Source organism: Neofelis nebulosa, chromosome 8 (genome assembly GCF_028018385.1).
Source record: "Neofelis nebulosa isolate mNeoNeb1 chromosome 8, mNeoNeb1.pri, whole genome shotgun sequence".
Classification (NCBI taxonomy): domain Eukaryota; kingdom Metazoa; phylum Chordata; class Mammalia; order Carnivora; family Felidae; genus Neofelis; species Neofelis nebulosa.
Window position 1 is genome coordinate 34,569,513 of NC_080789.1, and position 27,162 is coordinate 34,596,674.

A 27,162-nucleotide genomic window follows, 5' to 3' on the forward strand; every position below is an offset into this window, starting at 1 on the left:
CCTGAGACGAAGTCGGATGCTCAACCGACTGAGCCACCCAGGCGCCCCTGCATTTTTAAAATATAACTTTTCTTTTTTTTTTTTTTTTTTTTTTTTTTTTTTTTTTTTTTTTTAACGTTTTTTATTTATTTTTGGGACAGAGAGAGACATAGCATGAACGGGGGAGGGGCAGAGAGAGAGGGAGACACAGAATCGGAAACAGGCTCCAGGCTCTGAGCCATCAGCCCAGAGCCTGACGCGGGGCTCGAACTCACCGACCGCGAGATCGTGACCTGGCTGAAGTCGGACGCTTAACCGACTGCGCCACCCAGGCGCCCCTAAAATATAACTTTTCTTATGGCTTTAAAGAACCAATGCATTGGCGGGGGGGGGGGGGGGGAGCGGGGAATGGGCTACAACAAGTTATGCCAAAATTAGAGATGTTCAGGTTTAAACTTAAAAAAAAAAATTTGAAATTTTATCATTCTGGAATTGTCTTAAATTTTCAAGAAAAATATAGCTTTCTTGTAAACTTGAGGCATGCCCTATATATATCAATGATGCCAGAGAATTTGCTAAAATAAGAGATATTGTGGGCCTGGACAGTTACATTCCAATGATCTGTTCACTGATTAACATTGCCATTGGTTTTACATAAATGGTGCAAAAGTTTCTTAGGAAAGTATTCTTGTAACACTGAAGTTACAGAGTACATATCAAATAGATAGAGAAACCAGTTTTCTATTCAGAAATAATTAATGACAAAACGAAGAGCCATTTTAACTAAATGACCCAATATAATCCTAGAAGCAAAATATAAGAATTTGCTTATCAGATTAATGGAAGGACCAATGATTTACCACAATTATACTCTATTTAACAAAACAACTGTTTATGCCCTAGACAACCAAAATAATAAGAAAATAAGTAAATCCAAAGGTAACTAATACAAGGCATTAGGTTTATTTGCAGGTATTGCAAGTGGCATTATGTGGAAGCTGTTTGGATGTTAACTAACCAGATTAGCAAGGGGCAAAATGATAATTTTGTCATCAAATACTACATTTTGAATATGGCTATGAATATAGATATAATTATGTACAATATTATAGCTATAGGGAATAATTACAGAAAATGTGGATCAATGGGGCTTGAATTTTTACATTGAAAATATTTTGATGTTACATTCATCACCTTTACATAAGAAAAAGTCCAAAACAGTTTATTTGTGTCAAAATATTTGAAATTTCTTTGGATGTAAAAATTAGTTTGTTTGGATCTTCAAGACCATGACAATATCTTGATATTTATGATTTATATAATAAATATCCATATTTGATTTGGTGTTTTATGTTAAAAATTGTTTGCTATTTATTTTTTTAAAGGAATAGTTATCAGAACTATATAAATCAGTAGTGTAGTAGGTTGGCCTTCAGTTCAAATGCAGCCTTAGAAGACTCTATGATGAATATATTAGAAAGTGCTGTAACAAGTTGATTCATGTTGGAAATGAAGTATAAGAATACTGTGAGATCTCAACATTAGTTTTTCCAGCTGGGGTCCTCCTAGCCAAGGGCTGAATCAATATTTCATTTAGTGAAAACTTCCTGGTGAATATTCTGTCACTTAAGAGACTCTATTAATCATCAACGAATGAAACACATTCCCAAAGGAGATTCCAAACTGAGTTTGTAGATTAAGTTTTAAAAAGAGATTTTTTTAGTACATCAGTTTTGTCCATGTTATCACTGGCCAGACATGAAAGTAAGAAGCCAATTGGGAAAATCTATAACTAATCCCTTTGTTGGTATCACGGGGTTATGTAAAGTTCATTGGAACATACTGCTTACCCAAGTTTGAGTTGATCCTTTCATTAACAAATCCCTATTTTATAGATTACCAGATTTTAAACCCTTTAGATAACTGAATCTCTTCTTGAAATTATGAAATCTGTATTAGGCCCACTGATCTAAGGAAATTTGATAAGCAAAATTTTTAAGTTGGTTTTACTCTAGTACAGTAAATTTTATTTAAACATAGAAATTATAATAGCTAAATAATTGTACATGTCTATAATATAAATACTACCCTTTTTCAATATTATTTTTAATTAAATATTTGCTTTAAAACTGTAAAGTATATATACATAGTAAGTATAGTATATGTTAGTATAGCACTAAGTATATATACTTAGCATAGTAGTAAAATGTGAATGTTTATCTTTATATATTTAAACAGATTTATATCAATATATTTCACTATGAGCATATTTTATCCAACAAACTAAGTATTTATTCTTCATACCAAAAAAAAAAGAACATCAATCAATTCAAAGATTATTCAGGACATAGATTTGTTTCTAGTTATTGCAACTGGCAATATGGCAGCTGTTTGAATGGAAACTCATACCAGATCAGCAACAGAATTCATGTCCTATTTGCCCAACTCCTAATAGAAAAACCATGGCCTGAAAAGAGCTTGCTCTGAATATTGGGCACAGCCACCTATTTCTGTTTGTCATCATAGATTTGGTCTATATAGTTACTTAGAAAAATAAAGATATCTACCTAAAAACAACCCATCAGGTATTTTCATTATAAATAATATCACCTTCTTGGCAGGTGATAATTACACCTTCTTATATAAATAATAATCACCTTCTTGGCAGGCATAATTACACTCTACCTTTTGTGTGGGAAGTTTCATTCTAAGGTCTAAGTTCTAAAAACGGGGACCCAAATCCTGGGAATTAGTGTTTTAAATCCCAGTGTAAGAAAAGCATGGCCCCAGAACTTGAGCTAGTACATCTAGATGGGGACCTTGACTACTTCTATTTTGGATGACAGAGTCCTTTTCCCAGGTGGAAAAAGGTCTAGAAACATATTTAAGGTTTTTTTTTTTTGTTTTGTTTCACATATATATACACCTTCTTTAAATAGTTGCAATGTCTGATCTCCTTATAATTTGATATTAACTAATAGTTGGTATAGTAGTAGTATAGTAGTAGTAACTTGTCCTAAGATCAGGTTTTCAGAAAACAGGAAGAGTGTCACAAACACTATGGTCCCTAAAAGTCTAAAGACTCCAGTTGTAGAACTCCTGACATTGATAATTACTGCAAACCGATAAATAAGTATCAATTGTCAATTTATGGGTAATAATACTTTCAATCCCTGAAGTAAATTTTAAAAATTCAATAGAGGGGAGTCTGGGGGGCTCAGTCAGTTAAGCATCTGACTCTTGATTTCAGCTCAAGTCATTATCTCATGGTTTGTGGTATGGAGCCACACATCGGGCTCCATGCTAGCAGTGCAGAGCCTGCTTGGGATTCTCTCCCTCCCTTTCTCTCTCTGCCCTTCCCCTGTGCACATGCTCTCTCTAAATAAATAAATAAATAAACAAACAAACATTAAAAAATCCAAGAGAAAAATTAGAGGGGGTGAAACATGCATTTTTTTCAAGATTTTACACATTACAATGTAAATTTCTATAATGTATTCCTTCAATAAATAATTTTGGTTATCTATGACATTATAGATGTCATGCAGACATACTTGCCTTGCATAAGTCTACATACAGTGTGTGTGTGTGTATAATAACTACACATAGTCTATATAGTTACTTAGGAAAATAAAGATATCTACCTAAAAATAATCTATCAGATATTTTCATTATAAATGATATCACCTGCAAAGCAGAGCCTATTAGACATAATTGCTCTTCTTTTTGTGTAGAAAATGTTACTCTAAGGTCATTCTTCCAGTTCTAAAGTAGAAGGATCTGTACAATATCTGGGATCACTTCCACTACTTAATTTTAGTCCTTTTTTAATTCCTGGACTTTCTACTAACATTGAACGTGGCTACCTTCCTTAATCTCTTACCACTTTGATGCTTAAAAGAAATCTTCCACAAATACTATTTTCCTTTTCATCCAACTATTCAAAATTTCTCTATAGCTCCTTAAAAATAAAGGCTAACATTTACCAAGTGTGCTATATGCCAGGCACTACTATAAAATGCTTCTGTCTTGCAGTTAGTTTGGCTTTACGACTAGTTACATCCAGTGGAATATGAGAGAAATGATCAATGCCACCTTTTTAAAAGTATGTTTATTTTGCGAGAGAGAAAGCGTGAGTGGGAGAGGGGCAGAGGGCAAGGGAGAGAGAGAGAATCAAGCAAGTTCCACACTGTCAGTGCAAAGCCTGATGCAGGGCTCGAGCTCACAACCGCGAGATCATGACCTGAGCCGAAGTCAGACGCTTAACTGACTGAGCCACCCAGGCGCCCTAACCAATGCTACTTCTGAAAGCAGAGCAGTTAAATATCAGATGTGCTTTCCCTGTGGTCTTTCCCCCTCTTTCTCACCACAATCTATTATCTAAAAATGTCAGATTACATTGAAGTTACATGACACAGAGCCACAAAAGGGAAGCATCCTGAGTTTCCACGTCTGCTTAGATTAGACAGGATGAACTCACATCAGATGCAATATAAACCAAAAATAAGCTTCTATTGTATTAAACCACACAGATTTTTGGGTTTGCTGTTGTGTGGTACAACCTCTATTACCTTAATGAACAAATCCTGAGGTAGCTACTATTATTATACCCATTCTATAGATGAAGACACTGAGACATAGCACGATTAAGCAACTTGTGCAAGGCAAACAGCTAGGAAGTGGTGGAACTAGATATGCACCCGAGCAGTTTACTCACAACACCTACATGTACACCCAGTATGCTAATAGGTCTCTCCATGACCACAGGATAAAGAAGACACTTTATCCGAGCATACAAGGCCCTTTACAATCTGTTAGCAATATATCATATGAAACAGTAAAGCAAGTGTTTAAATTCCAGGCTTTAGAACTCAAAACCCTTCTCTGACATTTACAGAGCTGAACAAATCACAAGGCATCTAAGCTTCAGTAAATACCCCCATAAAATCAGAATGATAATTACAGAACTCAGCTGAGTTGCTGTGAAGTAATATGTGTAGCTATTTAGCCCATTCCTTGACCCATTGTAAATGTATATACTTGATTTCTTATTTACTTCCAAAAGTATTTTCCACTATATCTACGTTACACCTGAATAGACCAGAGCCTAATCCCGCCTTTCATATTCCCTCATTTTCTTGGATATTTCCTCCAGCGGAAGTGCTTTTTTTTCTTTTAACTTGATTTTAAATATTACTAAAATTCTGAGGTTTAATCCAAAGTCTGCCTCTTCAGCAAAGGTAGTTTTCCTGGTCACTCTAAATTAGGGTGGGATTTCTAAAGCATATCCGTTGCCTACAACAATCATCTGACATGTGGATTAGGTACTGAAATCTAAGTGTTAAAAAGCACAACTGAAGTCAGGTTGTTTGAGTCCTGGCTCTTCCAGTGGCTAGTTGTGTAAACTTGGGCAAGTTATTTAGCCCTTTTGTGATTCTGTTTCCCTACCTGTAAAATGGGGACACTAGGTAGCTATTTTATTATACATTGTATTAAATGGGCACAAAGTAAATGCTATAACAGTGTTTGTTATCATTATTAGTTTTCATGGCTATCATTTTTTGCATATATTTTAAATCCCTATAAAGATTATAAACATGGTTTGAAATCATGGACTATATAGAATTTCCTTTAGAGAGTCCAAAATGTTAGAACATTGGTTGGATATAGTAGGCATACACTAAATATTTGGTGACTTAGTGAGACACCATAGTGTGGTTAGCCTAGACATGGAAAATAGTAGACTTCTGTATGCTTACCATGTTCTAGAAATTATTCTCAACAAAATATGTGTATTGTTCCATTCAATTACCATAACTACCCCATAAGATAGGTACTATTATTATCCTTATTTTACCAGTGAGGATTTGGAGACATAGGAAAGTTGTTACTTGTCCAGGACCACGTGGTATGAGGCAAGAACAGGATGTCCTTGTTTAAAAATACAGTGATTCCAAAGTTTAGCGTGCATCAAATCATCCAAAGGGCTTGTTGAAGCACACATTAATAAACATCATCCCCTAGGTCCTTCTGATTAAGTGGGTCTGGACAGTGTCCAAGATTTTTCATTTCTAAAAGTTTCCAAGTGATGATGAAGTTTCTCACCTAGGGATGTATCTTCAAAAACCACTTCAATGGGTTGTCCTCTCTCCTCTATAGTACACAGCTTAAATTGCACTTGGAAAAATATATTTCTAAAGTAGAAGTTGGCAAGTTCTGTTCTAAAACATGTAAAACATATCAGGTTTCCCTAAAAAATGGTATAGCATTAGAAATTAATGTGGAAACAGAGCTTTAAAGAATATAGAAAAACAGATTTACTGCAAAGATAACTCTTCTGTAATAAATGAACTATCAACAAGTAGCAAATTACACAGGTGTTTGACTTGATATGAAATGCTATTTTCTTAACCAAAGACCAATTAACAAATTCACAGAATCAATACATGTGAAAGAGGGTGTCACAGGTGTGCAGTGGCCTCAGACAAGGGAGGGAAAGAGATTACTTCCTAGACTTTCTTAACCTGTTCTACAAGTGGATTAAGTCAGATATAGGAATTTTAAGCATGACCAGATCATTGGTTTTCCTGTAAGGTATACTCTGTTGGAAGTCATCAGAACAAGGATCTTCCAGGCTATGGCCACACATCATAGGAAAATCGAATCAGAACAGTCAACTGCTTATGCCCTAGGATTGGATGTCACAACCTTTTTTTTTTTTTCAATTATTCACTCCTTTTTGTCTATATTTTATTCATAAATGCTGTATTTTCACTACCTGATCAAATTGATAAGATTTACATATTTGATCTAAACTCTGAGTATCCTGAAATGGGTTTTCTACCAAAATTTCAGTAAATATTTGCCTTTCTCTATACTTAGTGTGTTGTCAAACTTATCTTGCTAAATTAGGCTACAAGTCTTGTCTATTCTTACCTTGTTCTGTTTTGATGTACCCATGACTTGATATGATACAAATGTCAAATGTACAATAAACAGTGTTAAACCATCTTACAAATACACACTGCTAGACATACAAAAGACAAGAATTTAGATCAGAATCATCACCAGTACTAGAAAAGTGAGCATTTTCAAAGCTTTTCAGAATTCTGGGATTTAATTCAATTGGATCTGGGTAAATGAAAAATGATCTGAGGGTGTATGAGAAAAAACCATGTAAGCCAAGGGCAGGAATCAGTGGGAAAGAAAAAGTAGAAAAATTACAAGAATATATATAAGGCTGGGAGTAATTCCTATCAGCAAAAATTGAAAGGATGTATATAAGAAGCAGTAGGGAAAATACTCAGGAAGTCAGTGCCATAGCAGTAGAGCTAAATTGGCACCAGTCAAAAGATTTCTTTGAGACTTCCCTAACAGACACTAAAAGCAAGCTTTAAAAGCATCTCCCTAATTTAACATAGCTGTTACATGTCAGAAACAAAATAGATGTTATCTAAAAAAAATGAACAAAATTAAGAAATCAACAGTATAAAATTTAAAACGTCCAGAATACCAACAAAATGATGAAGCATGCAAGAAGCAGGGAAATACGACCCAAAATTGGGGTGAAAGTCAATAAAAATAGGCCCCAAAATGACATGGATGATGAAACTAGCAGATAAGGATTTTAAAACAGCTATTATAAATATTCTCCATATGTTCAAGATGATTCAGGAAAACATCATGAGTATGATTAGGAGAGAAACTGCAAATGTTAAAAAAAATAAATGAAACTTCTAGGATGAAAACCACAGTATCTGAACTCTGAACTGATTAATTCTGGACTTTAATATCAAAATAGATATATAAGAAGAAAATATCAGAGAACCTGAAGATATAGCAATAACTGTTAAGAGTGAAGTACAAACAGAAAAAAGTATAATATATATATATATATATATATATATATATATATATATATATGTATACACAGACACCATACATCATGAACAGAGCAATAGCAACTTCTAGAATATATCAAGTGGCCAAATATTGGTAAAATTGGAGTCCTAGTAGGACAAGATGGGGGGAGGCAGAAAAAATATTTGAAAAAATAATGGCCAAAAATTTTCTAAATTTTATGAGAACTACAAATTCATCAGATTCAAGAGCTTCAACAGATCTCATGCACACGCACACAAGCAGGGGAGGGGCAGAGAGAGAGAATCTTAAGCACGCTCTACACTGAGCATGGAGCCCCACACAGGGCTTGATCTTACAACCCTGAGATCATGACCTGAGCCAAAATTAAGAGTCAAACTCTTAACTGACTGAGCCACCCAGAGGCCCTGATTCAATAGCTCTTAAGAAAAATAATCTACATAAAACCACAGCAAAATACATTATGATCAAATTGCTGAAAACCATGATAGAAAAATCTTAGAAATCTCCCAAGAGAATGTTGGCAGACTTCTCATCAGAAAAAAATGAAAGCCATGAGAGTGGAGAGACTTTTTTAAAGAACTGGAGGAGGTGACTGACTCCAAAGGGGCACTAGGCAATTTTTTAAGGTGGTAAAAATGTTTAATGTCTTGATTGTGGTGGTTTGTACACCATACTCATACTTCTAAATAAAACTGATGGAGTTTGTCATATGAAAATTATCTAAAAAAAGCTCATCATGAAAAAAGATGTTGGTCAGTTTTGAGGGAAATGGTATTAGCATAATATGAGAGTTTCAAATTAGGGAAACTTTGTTTATAAACAAAAATCCATTCTAAAAAATTATAAAATATTTTTCTTCTATTAGGTCTAGGTACTGCAATATTTTAAAGAGAGGTATGAATTCACATATCTTATAATCTGTACTTTAACAGACACCAAATTTCTCTTTTAAGAAAATAAAATCAAATTACTGGGAGGAAAAAAATAATTTTAATTAGCAAGTTATGTGATTTAGATAACTTATAAAAAGTCACTCCCAATAAAAATGTGTTTTCTATAAAGACAAGACCCAAGTGAACATCATACTAAAATTGCCACATAATTAATGGTATGGATCAAAATAATCATTTTAAATTTGCATTATTTCACACATGTGCAAAAAAATTATTGTAGGTTGAAGATATTTTTAAAACTAATTTTACAAAAAATGTCTTGTTTTGAATAACTTTTAAATTATTTTTATTAACTTTTTCCAAGAAATTAATAGGCACAGAGAAATTTTCATCACACTGTGTTTTCTGTAACTAATAAAGTACATAATAGGGTGCAACAATGTTTCTTACCTCCAGTTTACTTCTTGAAGAAGTGGGTTTCCAGTGAGAGACAATTCGTGGAGAGAATAGCATGCATTAAACCACTTAATGGCACTTGTAAGATCTACAGAAAATAAAAAATAAAAACCATTATGAAAGGTAATACAGAGAAAGAACAATAATCATTTAAAAATGACAATTTATTTATTGGTTAGGTAATAAAGGAAAGCAACAAAAATTATTTATTCTGCAGAATACAGTGTGCTTTTAAAAAGAGGCTGTATTAAGAATACAGACTCCACTGTTAGAATATATATTTTTCCCACAATTGCTTTGTGATTCAGGCTCATTCCTCTTACTGGGTGAGGGTTAAATGAGATCATGTGTATAAAGAATTTAGAACAGTTTGTGCCAGATTGTTATCACAAAATCTAAAGAAGTTAAATCTAAAGTAATAAGTGGTAAAATTGAACACATACCTAAAGAGAATTACATGAACTTTTTTTTACTTTCAAAAGTAAGAAGAGTAAGTCCATCCAGGGTATATTACAGAAGAATTTACATAAAATTGCTCTCCCACAGATAATCAGAAAACTGGACAATACATATGAAGTACCTGTTTTTAAGCCTGCCTCTCAGAGATGGGAAACATATATGGTGCATCTACACTCACAGTGGTTTCCCATCTGAAAGCAGCTTACCACTTCAGAATAGTAGAGACCAAATGAAGAAGCTCTTTTGCTGAGTGAGGAGGCAAAGATTAGAACTGAAGTTGGAATTTATGATGGAAAGTACTGAGAAGAAGCTGTGTATATATACATGTTACAGGGAGGAAATTGGGGAAAGAAGTCTATGTGAGAATTCACCACAGGTCTGTGGGCAAGTACACGGTGTCACACACACAGGGAAAGACTGAAAAACCTAGCAGAGATCACCAGCTGTAAGGCTAAGAGCTGCATGACGACACTAAGTGCATGCATCAGTGAAAGACACTGGAGTCTCAGCCCAGCCAAAATGAGACCTAACTGAGTATCTCAGAGAGTGTGCGGTAGGAGTGAATACAATGCCTTGGGGTAGGGGCATGCACTAAGAGTTGGAAACTAAAATGGCTTGTCCTAAAAGAGAATGAAATTAAAGCAGGAAAAAAATATATCCATAAAGGCTTTAACTGCCTACCGCAACTGAAGTTAACTCCGTTTAAAAGGAAGGCAACAATATCCAGACTCACTCAACTGGATTATGTAAAATGTCCAACATACAGTTAAAAATTACTAGACATATCAGACAAAACAGACTTTCCTTCAGATAAAACACACTTTTTTTTTTTTTTACAAATTTTTTAATGTTTATTTATTTTTGAGAGAGACAGAGAGACAGAGCTTGAGGGGAAGGGCCAGATAGAGAGGGAGACACAGAATCTGAAGCAGCTCCAGGCTCCGAGCTGTCAGCACAGAGCCCGATGAGGGGCTAGAACTCACAAACTATGAGATCATGACTTGAGCTGAAGTTGGATGCTTAACTGACTAAGCTACCCAGGCACGCCTAGATAAAACACACTTTATTTTATTTTTTTTTCAACGTTTTTTATTTATTTTTGGGACAGAGAGAGACAGAGCATGAACGGGGGAGGGGCAGAGAGAGAGGGAGACACAGAATTGGAAACAGGCTCCAGGCTCCGAGCCATCAGCCCAGAGCCTGACGCGGGGCTCGAACTCACGGACCGCGAGATCATGACCTGGCTGAAGTCGGACGCTTAACCGACTGCGCCACCCAGGCGCCCCGATAAAACACACTTTAAAACAGAGAATGTAATGAGAGACAAAGAAGAGTGTTACATAATGATAAAAAGGGTCAATCCAACATGAGAATGCAACATTGTAAATATTTATGTGGCCAACACAAAAACATCTACATACTTAAAGCAAATATTGACAGCCTTAAAGAGAGAAATAGACAGCAACACAATAATCATAGGGGACTTTAATATTCCACTTACATCAAAGAATCGATTATCCAGATAGAAAATCAAAAAGGAAACATCAGCCTTAAACAACATGTTAGACCAGATGGACTTAACAGATGTTTATAGAACATTCCACTCAAAAGCAACATAATACGCATTCTTCTCAAGTGCACATGAAACACTTTCCAAGATAGATTATATGTTAGGCAATGAAACAAGTCTTAATAAATTTAAGAGGACTGAAACCATATCAAGCATCTTTTCTGACACGATGATATGGAACTAGAAATCTATCACAAGAATAAAATGAAATTCACAAATATGTGGATATTAAACATCATGCTACCAGGGCGCTTGGGTAGCTCAGTTGGTTGAGTAGCTCACTTTGGCTCAGGTCATGATCTCACGGCTCAAAGGCTCATGGGTTGGAGCCCCACATCAGGCTCTGTGCTGACACCTCAGGACCTGGAGCCTGCTTCCAATTCTGTGTCTCCCTCACTCGCTGCCCTTTCCCTGCTTGTGTTCTGTCTCTCTCTCTCTCAAAAATAAATAAACATTAAAAAATTAAAAAAATAAATAAACATCCTGCTACTAAACAACCAATGTTTCAAAGAAGAAATCAAGAGAAATTTAAAAAATACCTTGAGACAAATGAAAATGAAAATGTAACATACTAAAATTTATGGGATACAGCAAAAGTAGTTTGAAGAGGGAAGATAAAATGGATAAATGCTACTGCAAAAAATAAGAAAAGTCTCAAATAAACAACATAACTTTATACCCAAGACACCAGAAAAAGAAGGAAGGCCAAAGTTATTAGAAGGAAGAAAATAACAAAGATTGGAGCAAAAATAAATGAAATAAAAAACAGACAATAGAAAAGATCAATACAACTAAGAGCTGATTCTTTGAAAAGATAAACAAAATTGGCAAACCTTTAGCTGGACTCACTAGAAGGAGGAGGACTCAAATAAATAGAATCAAAAATCAAAGAAATGTTACAACTGATACCACAGAAATACAAAGGATCATAACAGACTACTAGGAACAATTATATGCCAACAAACTGGGACAATCTAAAAGAAATGGATACATTCCTAAAAACATACAACCCACCAAGACTGAATCATCATGAATTAGAAAATCTGAACAGATCAATTACTAGTAAGATAACTGAATCAGTAATCAAAAACCTCCCAACGAACAAAAGTCCAAGATCCAACAGCCTCACTGGTGAATTCTATAAAACATTCACAAAAGAATACATACTAATCCTTCTTAATCTCTTACAAAGACTAGAAGAGCAGGGAATTCTTCCAAATTCATTTTATGAAGTTAGCATTACCCTGATACCAAAATTAGACAAGAGCACCACAGGAAAATCATAAGCCAATATTCCTGATAAACATAGATATGAAAAATTCTCAGCAAAATATTATCAAACTCATAATAGCAAACTAATTTATCAATAATATATTAAAAACTAATATATCATGATCAGGTGGGATTTATCAACAATCACCAGTCAATGTAACATACCACATCAACAAAATGAAGGATAAAATCATATGATCATCTCAAAGGATGCAGAAAAAGCACCTGACAAAATTCAATATCCACTTATAATACAAATGCTCAAAAAGTGGGTATAGAAGGAATGTACCCGAACATAATAAAGACCATATAGAATAACCCCACAGCTAACATCATTCTTAATGGTGAAAAGATGAAGCTTTTCCTCTAAGATCAGGAATAAGACACAGATGCCCACTCTCACAACTTTATTCTACATAGTTTTGGAAGTCCTAGCTAGAGCAACTATTCAGGAAAATAAAATAAAAGGCATCCAAATTGGAAAGGAAGGAGTAAAACTGAAGCTATTTGATGACATGATGACATGATATATATATAGAAAACCCTTAAGACTTGATCAAAAAACTGTTAGATCTAATAAACAAATTCACTAATGTTGCAGGATGCACAATCAATACACAAAGACCTGTTGGGTTTCTTTACGGTAGTAATAGGGCATCAGAAAAAGAAATTAAGAACACAATCCCTTTATAATTCCATGAAAAGAATAAAATACCTAGAAATAAACTTAACCAAAGTGGTGAAATATCTATATATTGAAAACTGTAAGACACTAATGAAGGAATCAAGGAAGAACAAATAAATAGAAAGACATGCCACGCAATAGGCCAGAAGAAGTAATACTGCTAAAATGTCCATAACACCCAAAGCAATACACAGGTTCAATGCAATCCCTATCGAAATCCCACTGGCATTTTTCACAGACATAAAACAAACAATCCTAAAATTTATATTGAACCACAAAAGACCCTGAATACCCAAAGTAATTTTTTTTAAGATTATTTAGTTATTTTGAGAGAGAGAGAGAGAAGGAGGCAGGCAGAAAGAGGGAAAGAGAGAATCCCAAGCAGGCTCTGTGCTGTCAGTGCAGAGCCCAATGCAGGGGCTGGCTCAATGTCACGAGCTATGAGATCATCATGACCTGAGCCAAGATCAAGAGTCAAACACATAACTGACTGAGCCATCCAGGTGCCCCAACAATCTTTTTCTTTTTAAGTTTATTTATTTATTTTGAGAGAGAGAGAGAGAGAGAGAGAGAGAGAGAGAGTAAAAGTAAGTGGAGGAGGGTAGAAAGAGAAGGAGAGAGAGAAAACCAAGTAGGCTCCACGTTGAGCATGGAGCCCAACACAAGGCTCGATCCCACGACTGTGAGTTCATGACCTGAGCCATGATTCCCCCCAACTACCCAAAGCAATCTTGAGAAAGAATGAAGTTGGAGGCATCATGCTCCTTTATTTCAAACTGTATTACACACCTACAGCAACTAAAATTTAGTATAGTATTGGAATAAAAACAGACATACAGATCAACAGAAGAGAAGCTCCAGAAATAACCCTACCCATATATGTTTAATTAACTTATGACAAAGGAGCCAAGAATATACATTGGGGAAAGGACAGTCTCTTCAATAAGTGATGTTGGGAAAACTGGACAGTCATATTCAAAGAATGAATTGATTATTGTCTTACACCATGCACAAAAATTATCTCAAAATGGATTGAAGACTTAAACATAAGACCTGAAACCATAAATCTCCTAGAAGAAAACATAGGTGGTAAACTCCTTGACATGGGTCTTGGTGATGATGTTTTTAATCTAACACCAAAACAAAATGCAATTAAAGCAAAATAAACAAGTGGAACCATATCAAATTAAAAGCTTCTGAACAGCAAAGGAAACCCAGCCGAAATGAAAAGGCAACTTATTGAATGGGATAAAATACTTGCAAATTACATGTCTGATAATTATCTAATATCCAAAATTAATACAGAACTCATACAACTCAATGGCAAAAAATCCTAATCTGATTAAAAAATGGGCAGATGATCTGAATAGACATTTTTTAAAGATGGCAAAATGATAGCCAACAGGCATATGAAAAGATGCTCAACATCATTAATTATAAGTGAAATACAAATCCCAGTCACAATGGGATCTCACCTCACGTCTGTCAAAACAGCTATTACCAAAAATATAAGAAATAACCAGTGTTGCAAGGATGTGGAGAGAAGGGAACCCTCTCACACTGTAAATGTGTGAATGTAAATGGTGCAACTGCTATATAAAACAGTATAGAGTTCCTCAAAAAAAGTAAAAAAAGAACTATGTTATGATACAGCAATTCTACTTCAGGATATTTTATTTTTTAAAAAATAACCCACTAACTTGAAAATATACATGCACCCCATGCACCCCTATGTTCATTACAACATTATTTGCAATAGTGAAGGTATGTACCCATCCTAAGCGTCCAATGATGCATGAATGGATAAAATAATTGTGGTATATAGATCTACAATGGACTATTATTCAGCCATAAAAAAAAAATGGAATCTTCTCCTTTGTGACAACATGAACGGATCTCAAGGGCATTAGGCTAAGTGGAATAAGTCAGAAAAAGACAAATGACATATGATCTCTCTCATATGTGGAATCTAAAACAAAAACAAAAACACAAAACAAATGAACAAAAAAGGCTCAGACCCGGGGTGGGGGTGGAAGAAAGGGATGAATTCTTTTTTTGTTTGTTTAAATAAATTGAAAAAAAAAATCCTTTGAAAGATATCTGTTTATCATGTAAATTCCTGTCACCTCCAAAATCAAAGGATAACATTTTAGCACCAAAAAGAACTGTTTAGAGAAAGATGAGTCTGTAGGATGAGAATTTGGAAGAAAAGCTCTAGTTCTAGTTCACACTGTATGTCCCAGTTATATAGGAATTACCACATATTCTTGCAACCATATACCCTTTGCCATGATACTCAACATATCTATCCATACTCTCTGGAACTGTTCTATGTACATAACTGTACAGATCTGTTTGAACGATTTATTGTTTTAGTCATTTCAAAGTTTTCCCAGTGATCGGCTAACAGAGCTGAAGTTGCCCTTGGTAATATGGCTGTTTTTGTTCTCTAATATATTAAGTTTCTCATTTTCAAAACTACCACCTCCATCACCTGAGTGGACTGTTGCCCTGTGGAAGCTAATTTTGTCCAGAGAGAAAAGGAAAGGCCTTGAGAAAAGAAGCCTTCGGGACCCAGCAGCCTGATCTGTGAAGAACATCTGGGGGCCAAGGCTGCACTACCATGATAGGAAGGAGATGGGGGTGTAGTACAAGCCAAGGTCAGAGATGACTCCACTCTTCATCTGCTTGTATACGCACAGAATACCTTTATTGTACACTGAACAGCTAGTAACTTTGGTTGCTGCTGGGGAAGCAAGGCTAAGGAGACTTTTCCTCAATTCCTTTTTTAGCATCTTGATCTATATGTTGCTTTTCTCAAATTTTTAATTAAATAAAACACCTCATAAAAATTACTAAATACATAAGAAAATAGGAAATATTATTTATCATTAGATCAGTTAATAAAGAAAAGCAGTTAATAGAAACTCATCCCAAAGTCAAAGGTAAATCAAAATTTTTGACAGACACCAAAGTAATTCAATGATGAAAAAAGGTTGATTAACAAATGTTGATGGAACAACTGGATATCCATATTAAAAACTAAATTCATTTTCTATTTTGTATCATTCATAGAAAATATTTTGATATGGATCATAGACCTAAAGGTAAAAACTGAGAGTACAAAATTTCTATAAGAAAGCAAGAAAGTATATAAAATCATCTTCTCAAATTGGAGGCAGAAAAATATTACACGGACATAGAAAACAATAACTATTAAAAATAATAAATTAAATTTCATCAAAATTTAAAACTTCTCCTCACCTGAAAATATCATTAATAAAAATTCATAGTTAAAAGACCAGGAGAAAATATTACAAAATATATATCTGACAAAGAATTATATCCAGAATATATAAAAAGCTTATACATAAGAAAAACGCAAATAACCAAATTTTAAAAATGCTAAGACATTTGAATGGACACAAAAGAATATACAAAAATAATCAATAAATGAATGAAAAAAGCCTTAATATCATTATTCATCATGGAAATGTAAACTAAAACCATAATGAGATAACACAATGAAATATTAAAGATCCTCCAGAATGGAGCAGTTGAAAACCCAGTACATTACTGGTGTAAAATGTTACAACTACTTTGGCAAACAGTTTTTTCAGTTTCTTCTAAAGAGAAACATACACATACTATATTATCCAGCAATTACACTCTGATATACTTATCCCACAGAAATGAAAACATATGTCTACAGAAAGATTTATATAAGAATTTCCCCAGGAAATTCTATAATGATCATGGTAGCCCCAAACCACAAATTATTAAAATATCAATCAACAGGAAAATGGACAAAGTATGATACATTCGTACAATAGACTACACTTCAGCCAAAGGAAAAAAAAAAAAGAAAGAAAGAACAGACCACGGATATGGTGGAATGTCGCATGAATGTTAAGAAAGCTGGAGGCAAAAGAGAACATACTGTTTGAGGACATTAATATATAGGATAGTCAAGTTAACCTATGGTGTCAAATTTAGAACTATTGTTGTCTCCGTGAGGGGAATGGGGATGGGGAAATTTGGGGAGGTATTAATCAACTAAATCAGTTGATCATTCTTTAATGAATTTTTAATTGGTGTTTGCTTTATAAATGTTAGGAGCCAACAAATTAGACAAATTTGTTTATTTATCTTCATTAGGTTATATTTTTCATAGGTAAAAGATATACGAATTTCAAATAAAAATACAATTGTGATACTTGCCAGGTCTATCAGAAAGATACAGGAATTATGATTTTAAAAGTGGAAGGAAATTTAATTGAATGATTTCACCATGCCTTTGAAGGAATTCAGAAATTTCCACCCAAATATACCACTCTAGCATATTGACTATTTTGAGTTAAAGGCATTTAAAACACATCAGATGCAAGTATACTGTGACCTTCCTTCGTTTCCTTAGAAGAGATGAAATTCCTAAATGAAAGATATCCTCCCTATACTAAAAGAAACACTTTTTTTTTTAAGTTTATTTATTTTGAGAGACAGACAAAGCACAAGTCAGGGAGGGGCAGAGCGAGAGGGAGGGAGAGAGAGAGAAAGAGAGAGAGAGAGAGAGAGAAAGAGAGAGAGAGAGAGAGAGAAAGAGAGAGAGAGAGAGAGAGAGAGAGAGAGAGAGAGAGAGAGAGAATCCCAAATAGCCTCCACACAGTCAGCACAGAGCCCAATGTGAGCTCAAACTCATGAAACTGTGATATCATGAGCTAAGCTGAAGTCAGACACTTAACAGAACGAGCCACCCAGGTGCTCCTAAAAGAGACATTCTTATCAAAAGGATAGGAGGGAGAAGCCAAGAGAAATGCCTACAACCAAACTTTTAAAACAACAACGACAACAACAACAACAACAAACACATTACAACATTGTATCCTTTGCTTCTAAATCTGTCTTGTGTCAGTTTACTTCTTAGGCCTACCCTAAAATCGTAAAAGGATACAGGAGAAATTTTTCCTCCTCTACACCTTATTGTATAGATATGTTATTTGTAAATACCATTAACACATCTATCCAAAACCATTCCTTACCACATTTAGAAAAGAAACTCAAAAGCTTATTATGTACTTTTTAGAAATTATATATTATTCTAAACTTACCAGAAAGACAATTGTTGCTGACATCTAGTTTTTCCAAAGAAACAAAATGAAAAAGTGGTATGATTTTTGTCAAGCTGGAAACAAAGAAATAGAATTCATAAAAATTTAAATTGGAATGTCCTTATTATGACATAACCACATAATAACGTATTAATATAACACAATTATGTGATAATATGCAATTGTATATGATTATATATACATATATCATTATATATTTGTATAATAAAATACAATTATAATAACATTAAGAGTGCTAATTAAAAATGTAGTAATCATAAAATTCTAAGTATTTATTCTATAATAGAACATTTGTATTCATTTCTAAGAGAAAACACCATGTATTATCAAGTTCGATGACAAATATCATGGATTTTAATGTGTACATGTTATTTAAATAAAAATAAGTGAACTTTTTTATTATTGTTTTTGTTTGGTTTTTGTATAAAGCCAAATTTACAGAGAATTTATATTACAGATATATTTTGTCCTGGCTCAAAAACATAACTTAAACCATGAAGAGGTTACAAATATAAAAAATATTTGTTTTCACTTTTCAACAGCATAACAGATTAGAGTTACTAGCTTTGTTTGTAATTAATTTTGTTTGTTTTCCAGATCAAAAGTATTATAAGTATTGCAATTATCCAAAGTTACACTAAGGTTATTTCTAAACTAGAAATATGCATCTAAGCAACATTATAATAGAAAATGTTTTATACAGATAGAATGAACTTAAATTTGGCAGAAATATGCAAACATTTAAATTAATAATCATTATTAAGGCATGCATATTCAAATTCTAGCAATAATGAATTTTCCTCCTACATCTAAAAGTTTCTATCATTTTCTAAGATATAGTTGTCAGTAAGAACCCAAATTCAAGCCAGGAACATAAGTGATATTCAAAATATTCACATCACTGGAAACAAAAGCCATGAAGAGAAAATTAATTTAGTTTGATTTGCATTTCCATCTAAGACAAGTCTACAGTTTAGTCTGTAACACAAAACCACATTACCATAGCTATTTAGAAATAAAAATTAAGCCAGCTTTTCTAAATCTTTAAACAACAGAAAAATTCCTTTGTTTGAAATATATTCTCATTACAAACACAAGTCTCCTGAACTAATCTTCCGTATAAATGTCAGAACTCCGTTAACAGTTCAAAATATGCCTCGACTAACAGAATATTTCTGGTACAAAAGAAAAAAAAAGTATGTATTAATTTCCACTTCTTTTCTTTTCTTGTTTTTTATACTGTCCTTCCAGTTGTCCTGGCAGACATTTTTACATCTTTATTTCTACTATCTCCTTGTCATGAAAAAAAATCTATTATTCTAAGGTCAGAATCTTATAGAATAATACTGTGACTAGAAGCCTCATGGGGTCTGGCACAAAACTAACCCTTGTTCTGACCTTGACTCCTTTCTTATACTATCCTGTTCTGCATTAGCAGAGAGACAGAAGATACTACCGATGAAAAAACAGACTAAATATGAGATTGGAAAAAGTTCTCTCTGACTGTAGCTAAACCTAAATACAATATTACTATTTATGTTAAGCCTATACAACACCACTTCTTACATACAATTTCCAGGAGGAAAGAAAATCCAAGATAATAAAAGAAAGAGTGATAAAATGTTGGCCATTACATTTATATATACACTTCATTATTTGTACATATATTCCTAAATAGTCAAATTTATGAAATGTCACATGTACAATGAAAAGGAAGGAAGGAAGGAAGGAAGCAAGGAAGGAAGGAAGGAAGGGAAGAAGGAAGGAAGGAAGGGAGGGAGGGAGGGAGGGAAGGAGGGAGGAAGGAAAGAAGGGAAGGAGGAAGGAAGGAAAGAAGGAAGGGAGGAAGGGAGGGAGGGAAAACAACCTAAAACTTTGTTGCTACATAATTAGTGGATTTAAGTCCTAGTTTTATGATTTTCCTACTCAGCATGTTTTGGATCATTATCATTACAAACAGGAAGTTTAAGTTCCTCAATATAATTCTAATGAATGTATTTATCAACAAGAAAATTCTTACTTGTTTTGTACCTTTAATAAATTTCTAATACTAAATCTTTGTTCTTCTACTAAAAGGGTTTTGAAAGATTAACAGATAATGAGTTTTATTCTTTTTTTTCAGACTATTTCATGTTTTTAACCAGTAAGTTATATGGTAAAGTGTAGGTAACATATAGGTTATATGAAGACTTCCAGTAAAATAACCAATAAAGTCTTAGAATTAAAAATAAAATTCTCTTTTCAAAAATCAATGCAAGTAAAGAAATATTGGTTTGACTGAATATTTTTATAATATTAAAACTTTATCTTTTCAGATAACCATGCTTTTAGAATTCTGTTCTTTTTCTTTTTTAAAAGTTTTAATCAAGAAAACTGATTATTCATTCACCTTTATGACTATTCATTAGGATGGTAGAAACCTAATAGTGGAATTCTTTTTTCAAACTTCTAGAACTTTTCCTTTTACTGACATTCTGTGTATATTTTTTCCAAGAAAATTCAAACCAGAAAGACAAAGGACATTAGTGAAAACCTAATACCATTTGACCTTGTCACATTAGCCCTGGGCATAAAAAAGATATAAATTTCAAAGACGACAAAAAGCAAAAGATTTGTACAATGAGCAGCCAATGGGTAATAGTTTCCACTTTCTGCTCCTACTTAGAGTCTCACTGGAAGTAGAAAGACTTATGAAGCCGGGAGTCTTCCAGTTAGGACTCCGCTGAGTCAAACTTAAAACAGTCATATGTCCTAATGAAAATTTAAAACAGAAGTCAAGATGAAACATGTATTTCAAACAATATGTACTAAGTATCATTCCTTATTGTATTTCATTTGTTGGGGGGGAAAAGCATATGGACACATAATTTCTTCCTTGTGGTGAAAATATCAAAAATTAAGAGAAAAATATATACAATTTAAAAGATTGTATATCAAATCGCATTTATAAAACTCTTCTCAGATTTGCAAAATATATTGACATACATTTTCCTTTTAGATCATCATTAGAATCCCATGAAATAGGTAAGGTAGGTATTACTACCTCTTTTATATGTAAAAAAAAAACTCAGGCTCAGGCAGTAAGAAGAGAATTGCTCAAGGTCAACTGACAGGTAAGTTGTAGGTTCAGAATTCAAACCCAGATCAGCTGCCCTTGAGTCCATTTCTATCAGTCACATCCCTGATGTCTTTAGGCCTAATGTGCAAAGAACTTTGAGAGAGTCATAAAGAAAAAATCAAATATGTGACAGTATTAGAAAATTCAAAAAAAACATATTTATATAATAAATTTACTTATTTTTATATAGTTAAGTTCAAAAGATTAAGTTCTTTTATTGTTAAGAGTTTTTTGATGCTAAGAACATATATTACTCAGTTCTGTGTCCCCCAGAATAGCAAACACCACCACCAAATGTTATAAGGTTAAGCAAATAAATTTATAAATAAGGATTATTTGGATTAAGTATCCCAATTATTATTATCAATTCTAAAAAACATCTAGTGATCAAGTTTATATAATTCCTAGTAATAGCAGATTGATAGGTCAAAAGACTATCAGAAAGATTTCTTTGATAATCTAAATTGTCCAAAAAAGTGAAAGGCATTATTTCTCAAAAAATGTTATTGACTTGAGTATTTTTTAAACTCATTAAATATTATTTTGCTCATTGATGTGGTTTAAGATCCACTTCTATAAGATGTGTGAGGTATGTCAATTACTGAGTGATTTATTGCATATGTCCAAAGCACAGCTGAGCATTTCCATTTAAATTGTGTTTCTTACCTGGAAAATATTGTGAAGAGATCCAGTGAGTTTGTGGATGGCCCACATTACTTAAACAGTGGTGTCTAATAGAGCTGGCTCTACCATAAATGTCCTTTTAAAACCAAGTCAACTTTCATATAATAGAGCTGATTAAAATAATTTGAGAGAATTTTTGAATACAGATTCAGTTTTTGCTTTACCAAACAGTGGAATAGTTTAATAGGTATATGTTAAATCATTTGGGACATACATGCTCAAAGGATGAGCACTTCTGTGGCAGAGAATGTGAGAATATTTGATGATTCTTTTAGGAGAAAAATATATATGTATTAAAATCAGGCTGTACTTGTTCACTTGTTCCTCAAGAATTGTATACCTCAAAAAAGCAATTTCTTGTTAAAGGTGGTTTCTATCCCCTACTCCATGTGACTTTGATGAACAAATTAATCACATTAGAGTGAATAGGTCTCAATGAAATATTAAGCAGAAGGAGACATACGCATATTGTACTCCTGTTTTGGTTTTAGACAGTTTTTCTCTGCAAAGATCCAGATGTTTGGTGGTTTCAAATGGATCTTCTGTGTCAGGTACCCATCTCGATTTAATGTTAAGGTATTTTTTTAAGTGTTACTTTATATCCTTAGGGAAATCGAATTTAAATCAATCTTAACAGTTACAAAAAGACATGCAAGTTGAGAGCAGATTAAAAATCATTCTTCCAGGACTTAATAAGTACCACTTGAGAGAATGAGACATCCTTCTGAATTAAATTAACTACCTCCTGCATTTTCCAAGGACTATATTCTTTACAAATATAAACAAACCTGCTCTGGGAGATTTCTACAAGTAGGTCTTTCAGAAGAAATAAAATGAGTAGGATAAGTGGCAATTAAAATTCTACTAAAATTCAAGGGTATGTCAATACACTACTTTTTCAAATCCATTAAGGTTATATTTCTAACATATATATTAATTTATTGTGATGCACTTTCACTAAATTGCTGAGAAAAACTAACAACTTTTCTACTTGTTATGAAGATCAAGCATTTACTTTAATCATTCAATGTATTTAGTGCTTAAGCAGTTTGTTTTTACCTGTTTTGAGAGATAGTCAGGTTGTGTAGTAAAGGCAACCAATATGAAGAAAGTGCTTCCACAGTTGAAATGCTATTATCATCCAAGTGCAATTCTCTTAGTAGAACATGATTCTCCAAGGATGGAAGCTATATTTAAATTTGGGTCATTAGCTAATATTAAGAAAATATTTTGTCATTCAACAAAATTTAAAAACATAAAACCTACTAAAACTAACAACAGACATATTCTGTTAAATTCAGAGTATAATGTTATAAGAATTTTAGGATGAATTAAATTTATAAGAATTAACTTCATAATTAGAATTTGATTTTTTACACAAGTTATCTCATCATAAATTTTAATTAGAATTTCTTGATAAATTGGCCCCATTTATATACTGTTATATTTTAACTGAGTAGTTACTATTTATTTTAGTGTTCTGAAAAACTTATGTTAAATTAGATTTCTTTATAAAATATTCTATGTTGAACATTTTTTTTAAATAGAAGTATGTAACAGTTTTAAGTAAACTGGAAATCACATATCAATAATAGGCAAAAAAAATAAAGAAAAATTAATCAAACTTGCTTTTAAATGTACAGTTGATATTTCTATTAACAGGAAAATGTTTCATTAATCACAGAAACCAATAATTCAAAGCAATTACCTCACTTAGATAATTTCCCTGTAACTTCAGTATTTGGAGTAATCCACACTTTTCGATACCTTCAACTTTAGTAAGATGATTATGTGAGCAATCCAGGTATATAATGGTAGGAGTATCACAAAGGCCTTTTGTGCTAATTAACTGATTGTGGTCCACAATTAGTTGCTGAAGATTTTTCAAAGATTCTAAACCACCTGAAAGAAAAATTTTCCAAGATCACTTGCATTGTACATTCTTCCAGAATTGAAAGGAGAGCTTCCATATTTTTCTAAATAATTGCATCTTTATATTTCCCAATATTTCTAGTTACAAGTGAAGACTTAGTCCATATTCCTATGAAATGTGTGTAAGTGTAAAATGTATTATTTTTTAAACTTGTACCCAGGAGAGATATTTTTGAATGACGTAGTTGTGTGCCAATTTAAAATTGAGCAAAATACTAAAAGTATACATTAACACTGAAAATTTTATTTTCAAATGACAATTGAACAAGGGAGAGATAAAAGGACTTTTTTTTTAAATAGTTTTTAACTCAATTTCAGGGTCTTTAAAGTTTGAATCCTTACTTAAGTCTGAATATATAACATTGGAATGCCATTTTCCTACCATTGACATATCTATATTAGATTCCCAAATGATGTAGGTGCAACCATATTAACAGCAATGAAATATTAACATATTCTTCAGGTTATTTCAACATTGTCACAAGTGGTCCGCTTTTAACCCAGATAGAGCTCAAACTAATATGATACTATATGAAAAATACCAAAGGAGCCTTAGACTACAGCTCAGTGCTCATAAGGAAAAAACTGAGAATGTCGTTCAAGTAAGTCATCAGGAATTAGCATTGGAAAGAAACACTGAGGAAGTCTGTAAAAGTTTCATGGAAGATATTAAAAATCTAGAAAATGTTATTTATATTGAATATTGAACTATATATGATCTCTCTATGCATCACGCTATTATATGAAATAGGCAGTTTTAAAAACTGGAAGTATGGCTTATGGTCTAAAGTAAGTACAGTTAAGCAGAATGTCTTCAGTGAGTATTACACATATGGGAGTCATTGAGGCTAAACTTTGGAGAATCAAGCTTCATTGTGATTTTCTTGTCAAACCCCAAAATATTTTTCTTAATTAAATGTTGGATTAGGCATGAGTTTTCAACCAAAAAAAAAAAAACTTTATTTAATAATAAACTGAAAGGTAATCTTGAAAGAAACATCATTATGTATAAAAATAATATCTGGAATTTATGTAATAAATTTATCCTGGAGACATTTAAAGCATTAACTCAAGGTTTGTTCTTCTGATTATACCTTGTAATTTACAGAAAGAAAGGGCAGAAAGACTGCTTATATCAAAATGGAGAAATAAAAGGAAAAATCAAGTAACATTACCAAGATTTCACAAGGAAGCTTAGTCTGCATCATATTTTAAAAATATATCTAATATCAATATGTAATATATAAAATTCAGAATTATGATAAATATTGTACAAATATTTCACAGAGATATATTTTAAGAAAAACTATATACCAAAATTTCAGTATTTCTAATAGTTTAAGTCAAAATAATTTGATATTATGCATGATTATTTCTTATGAAAAGGAATATATTTTTATGCTAAAGAGTAAATTTTCTTATAATGATAAATAAATTTTATAATATCTAAGAAAAGCAGGAAAATGCATAGAAGACCTATAGAAGAGAGAGACTGAAATTTAAATGTAGGCAGTAATCTTACATTTTTAACTGCTTATCTAGGATTATATGTACTGGTATTTTCTTGTAATGTAAAATAGCAAGCATAACTTAGAAAAATTGTCATCTGTTGTTGTTCAAGGAGTGAATTGGTCTGCCCTATAAGAAATGACTAACCATTTAAATAACAGACCAATTATATATTATCAATTCTAAGGTATTAGAAATAGTATATTACATATTCTAATAATAATATATTCGTTAAAATGTAATTTAAAGTTTGCTGAAATAGAAAATACTTTGGAATTTAGTATGTCTTATGATCACTTCTAATGAATATCAGTAAACCCACTGAAGTAGTTTAAAGGTATTCAAGGCAGAAGGAAATGCTAGTAAAAATTTGTAATTGTGTAAAATAAAATTTCCTTTATCAAACATTTACACATGTTAAGCAATCTACTTCCATAAGCTTAATATTTTTAAAAGCCATGCACATTGCTCTTAAGCTTTTCAGAGCTATTCAGAAATAGAATCTTCCATTAAATCATTTAGAGTTGGGAATGCATTTGTAAAACTTTTCAAAGGTCACACAAGAAGAGAACCAAGAATGAAACATTAGTCATACACTGAGTAAAGCTAAAGGATTTGGCAGAAGCAGCCTAAAAGAAATAGGAAATAGCAGACAAAGCAGCAGAATAATTGGGAAAGAACACGAGGAAAAAGCAAACGGAATTCTGTGATGATGACAGTGGTTACTAAAAATAAAAAAATAAAATAATATACATTTTACAATTATGAAAGGCATTTTTATTCACACTAAATTATACATGGCCAATAGTGTGAAAAGGAGTATGGAGAGGCCACTGTCTTGGCAGTCATGAAGTAGCTAAAGACTTTTGTTAGAGGCAACAATAACATAATCAAGATGGAAGTCACAGGGCAGTAGAAGTGGGGGCAAGGCGTATAGACCGTTTTTTTGATATTTGATTATGGAGAGAAGGTCATCTAAAGTGCTTAAAATGGCCCACAAAACCCTATATTTGAACTCATCCTCTACTACTATCCCATTATCTTGGTTCATTCTACCATGTTAACCTCATAGCTGTTCCTCAAACATGCCACACACACTTCCACCTTAGGGCTGTCTGTATATGTAAAAAGCAATATGAGAGTGTGAACATGTTAGTCTAGGAAGAATTAAGTAATGCCCACCAACTAATTTCAAACATTAAGACACCATGATTTTCAGCCAGTACACAGAGAAGGTATAATGAGTCCATTCAATAATCTGTTTGAGATTCCAATCTAGTGGAATTACCATGATTTCAAGCCTCCGATACCGAGGAATATTTGACAGAGCATTTGTACTTCTATGAATCCATTACATAGTAATACACACACAACTACAAAGTAAAATGTAGAGAAACTACTTTCCGTATTATTTAAAACAAAGAAATGGAGATAAGTTAAATGTCTATCAGTAAGGGAATAGCTAAATAAATTATGGAGTATCTAAAAATGAATACACCTAATCTTCAATATGAAGTAGTCTGACATAGAAGGATGTCCATGATCTATTACTATATGTAAAACCTAATTTGTATACATAGGCTTTTAGCTAT

At 32.9% G+C, this 27,162-nt stretch overlaps 1 protein-coding gene across 5 annotated transcripts in view; it reads right to left on the reverse strand.

The window, feature by feature from the left end:
* LRRIQ1 (leucine rich repeats and IQ motif containing 1) overlaps positions 1-27,162 on the reverse strand; it is a 215,974-nt gene that overhangs the window by 140,422 nt on the left and 48,390 nt on the right. For all 5 annotated transcript variants that reach the window (XM_058741880.1, XM_058741878.1, XM_058741877.1 and 2 more), the window contains exons 11-14: positions 23,838-24,031; positions 23,189-23,316; positions 18,307-18,380; positions 9,207-9,300 (exon numbers count right to left, since the gene is read on the reverse strand). In XM_058741880.1, the coding sequence (XP_058597863.1) occupies positions 9,207-9,300; positions 18,307-18,380; positions 23,189-23,316; positions 23,838-24,031 (490 nt within the window). The remainder of the gene's footprint in view (positions 1-9,206; positions 9,301-18,306; positions 18,381-23,188; positions 23,317-23,837; positions 24,032-27,162) is intronic.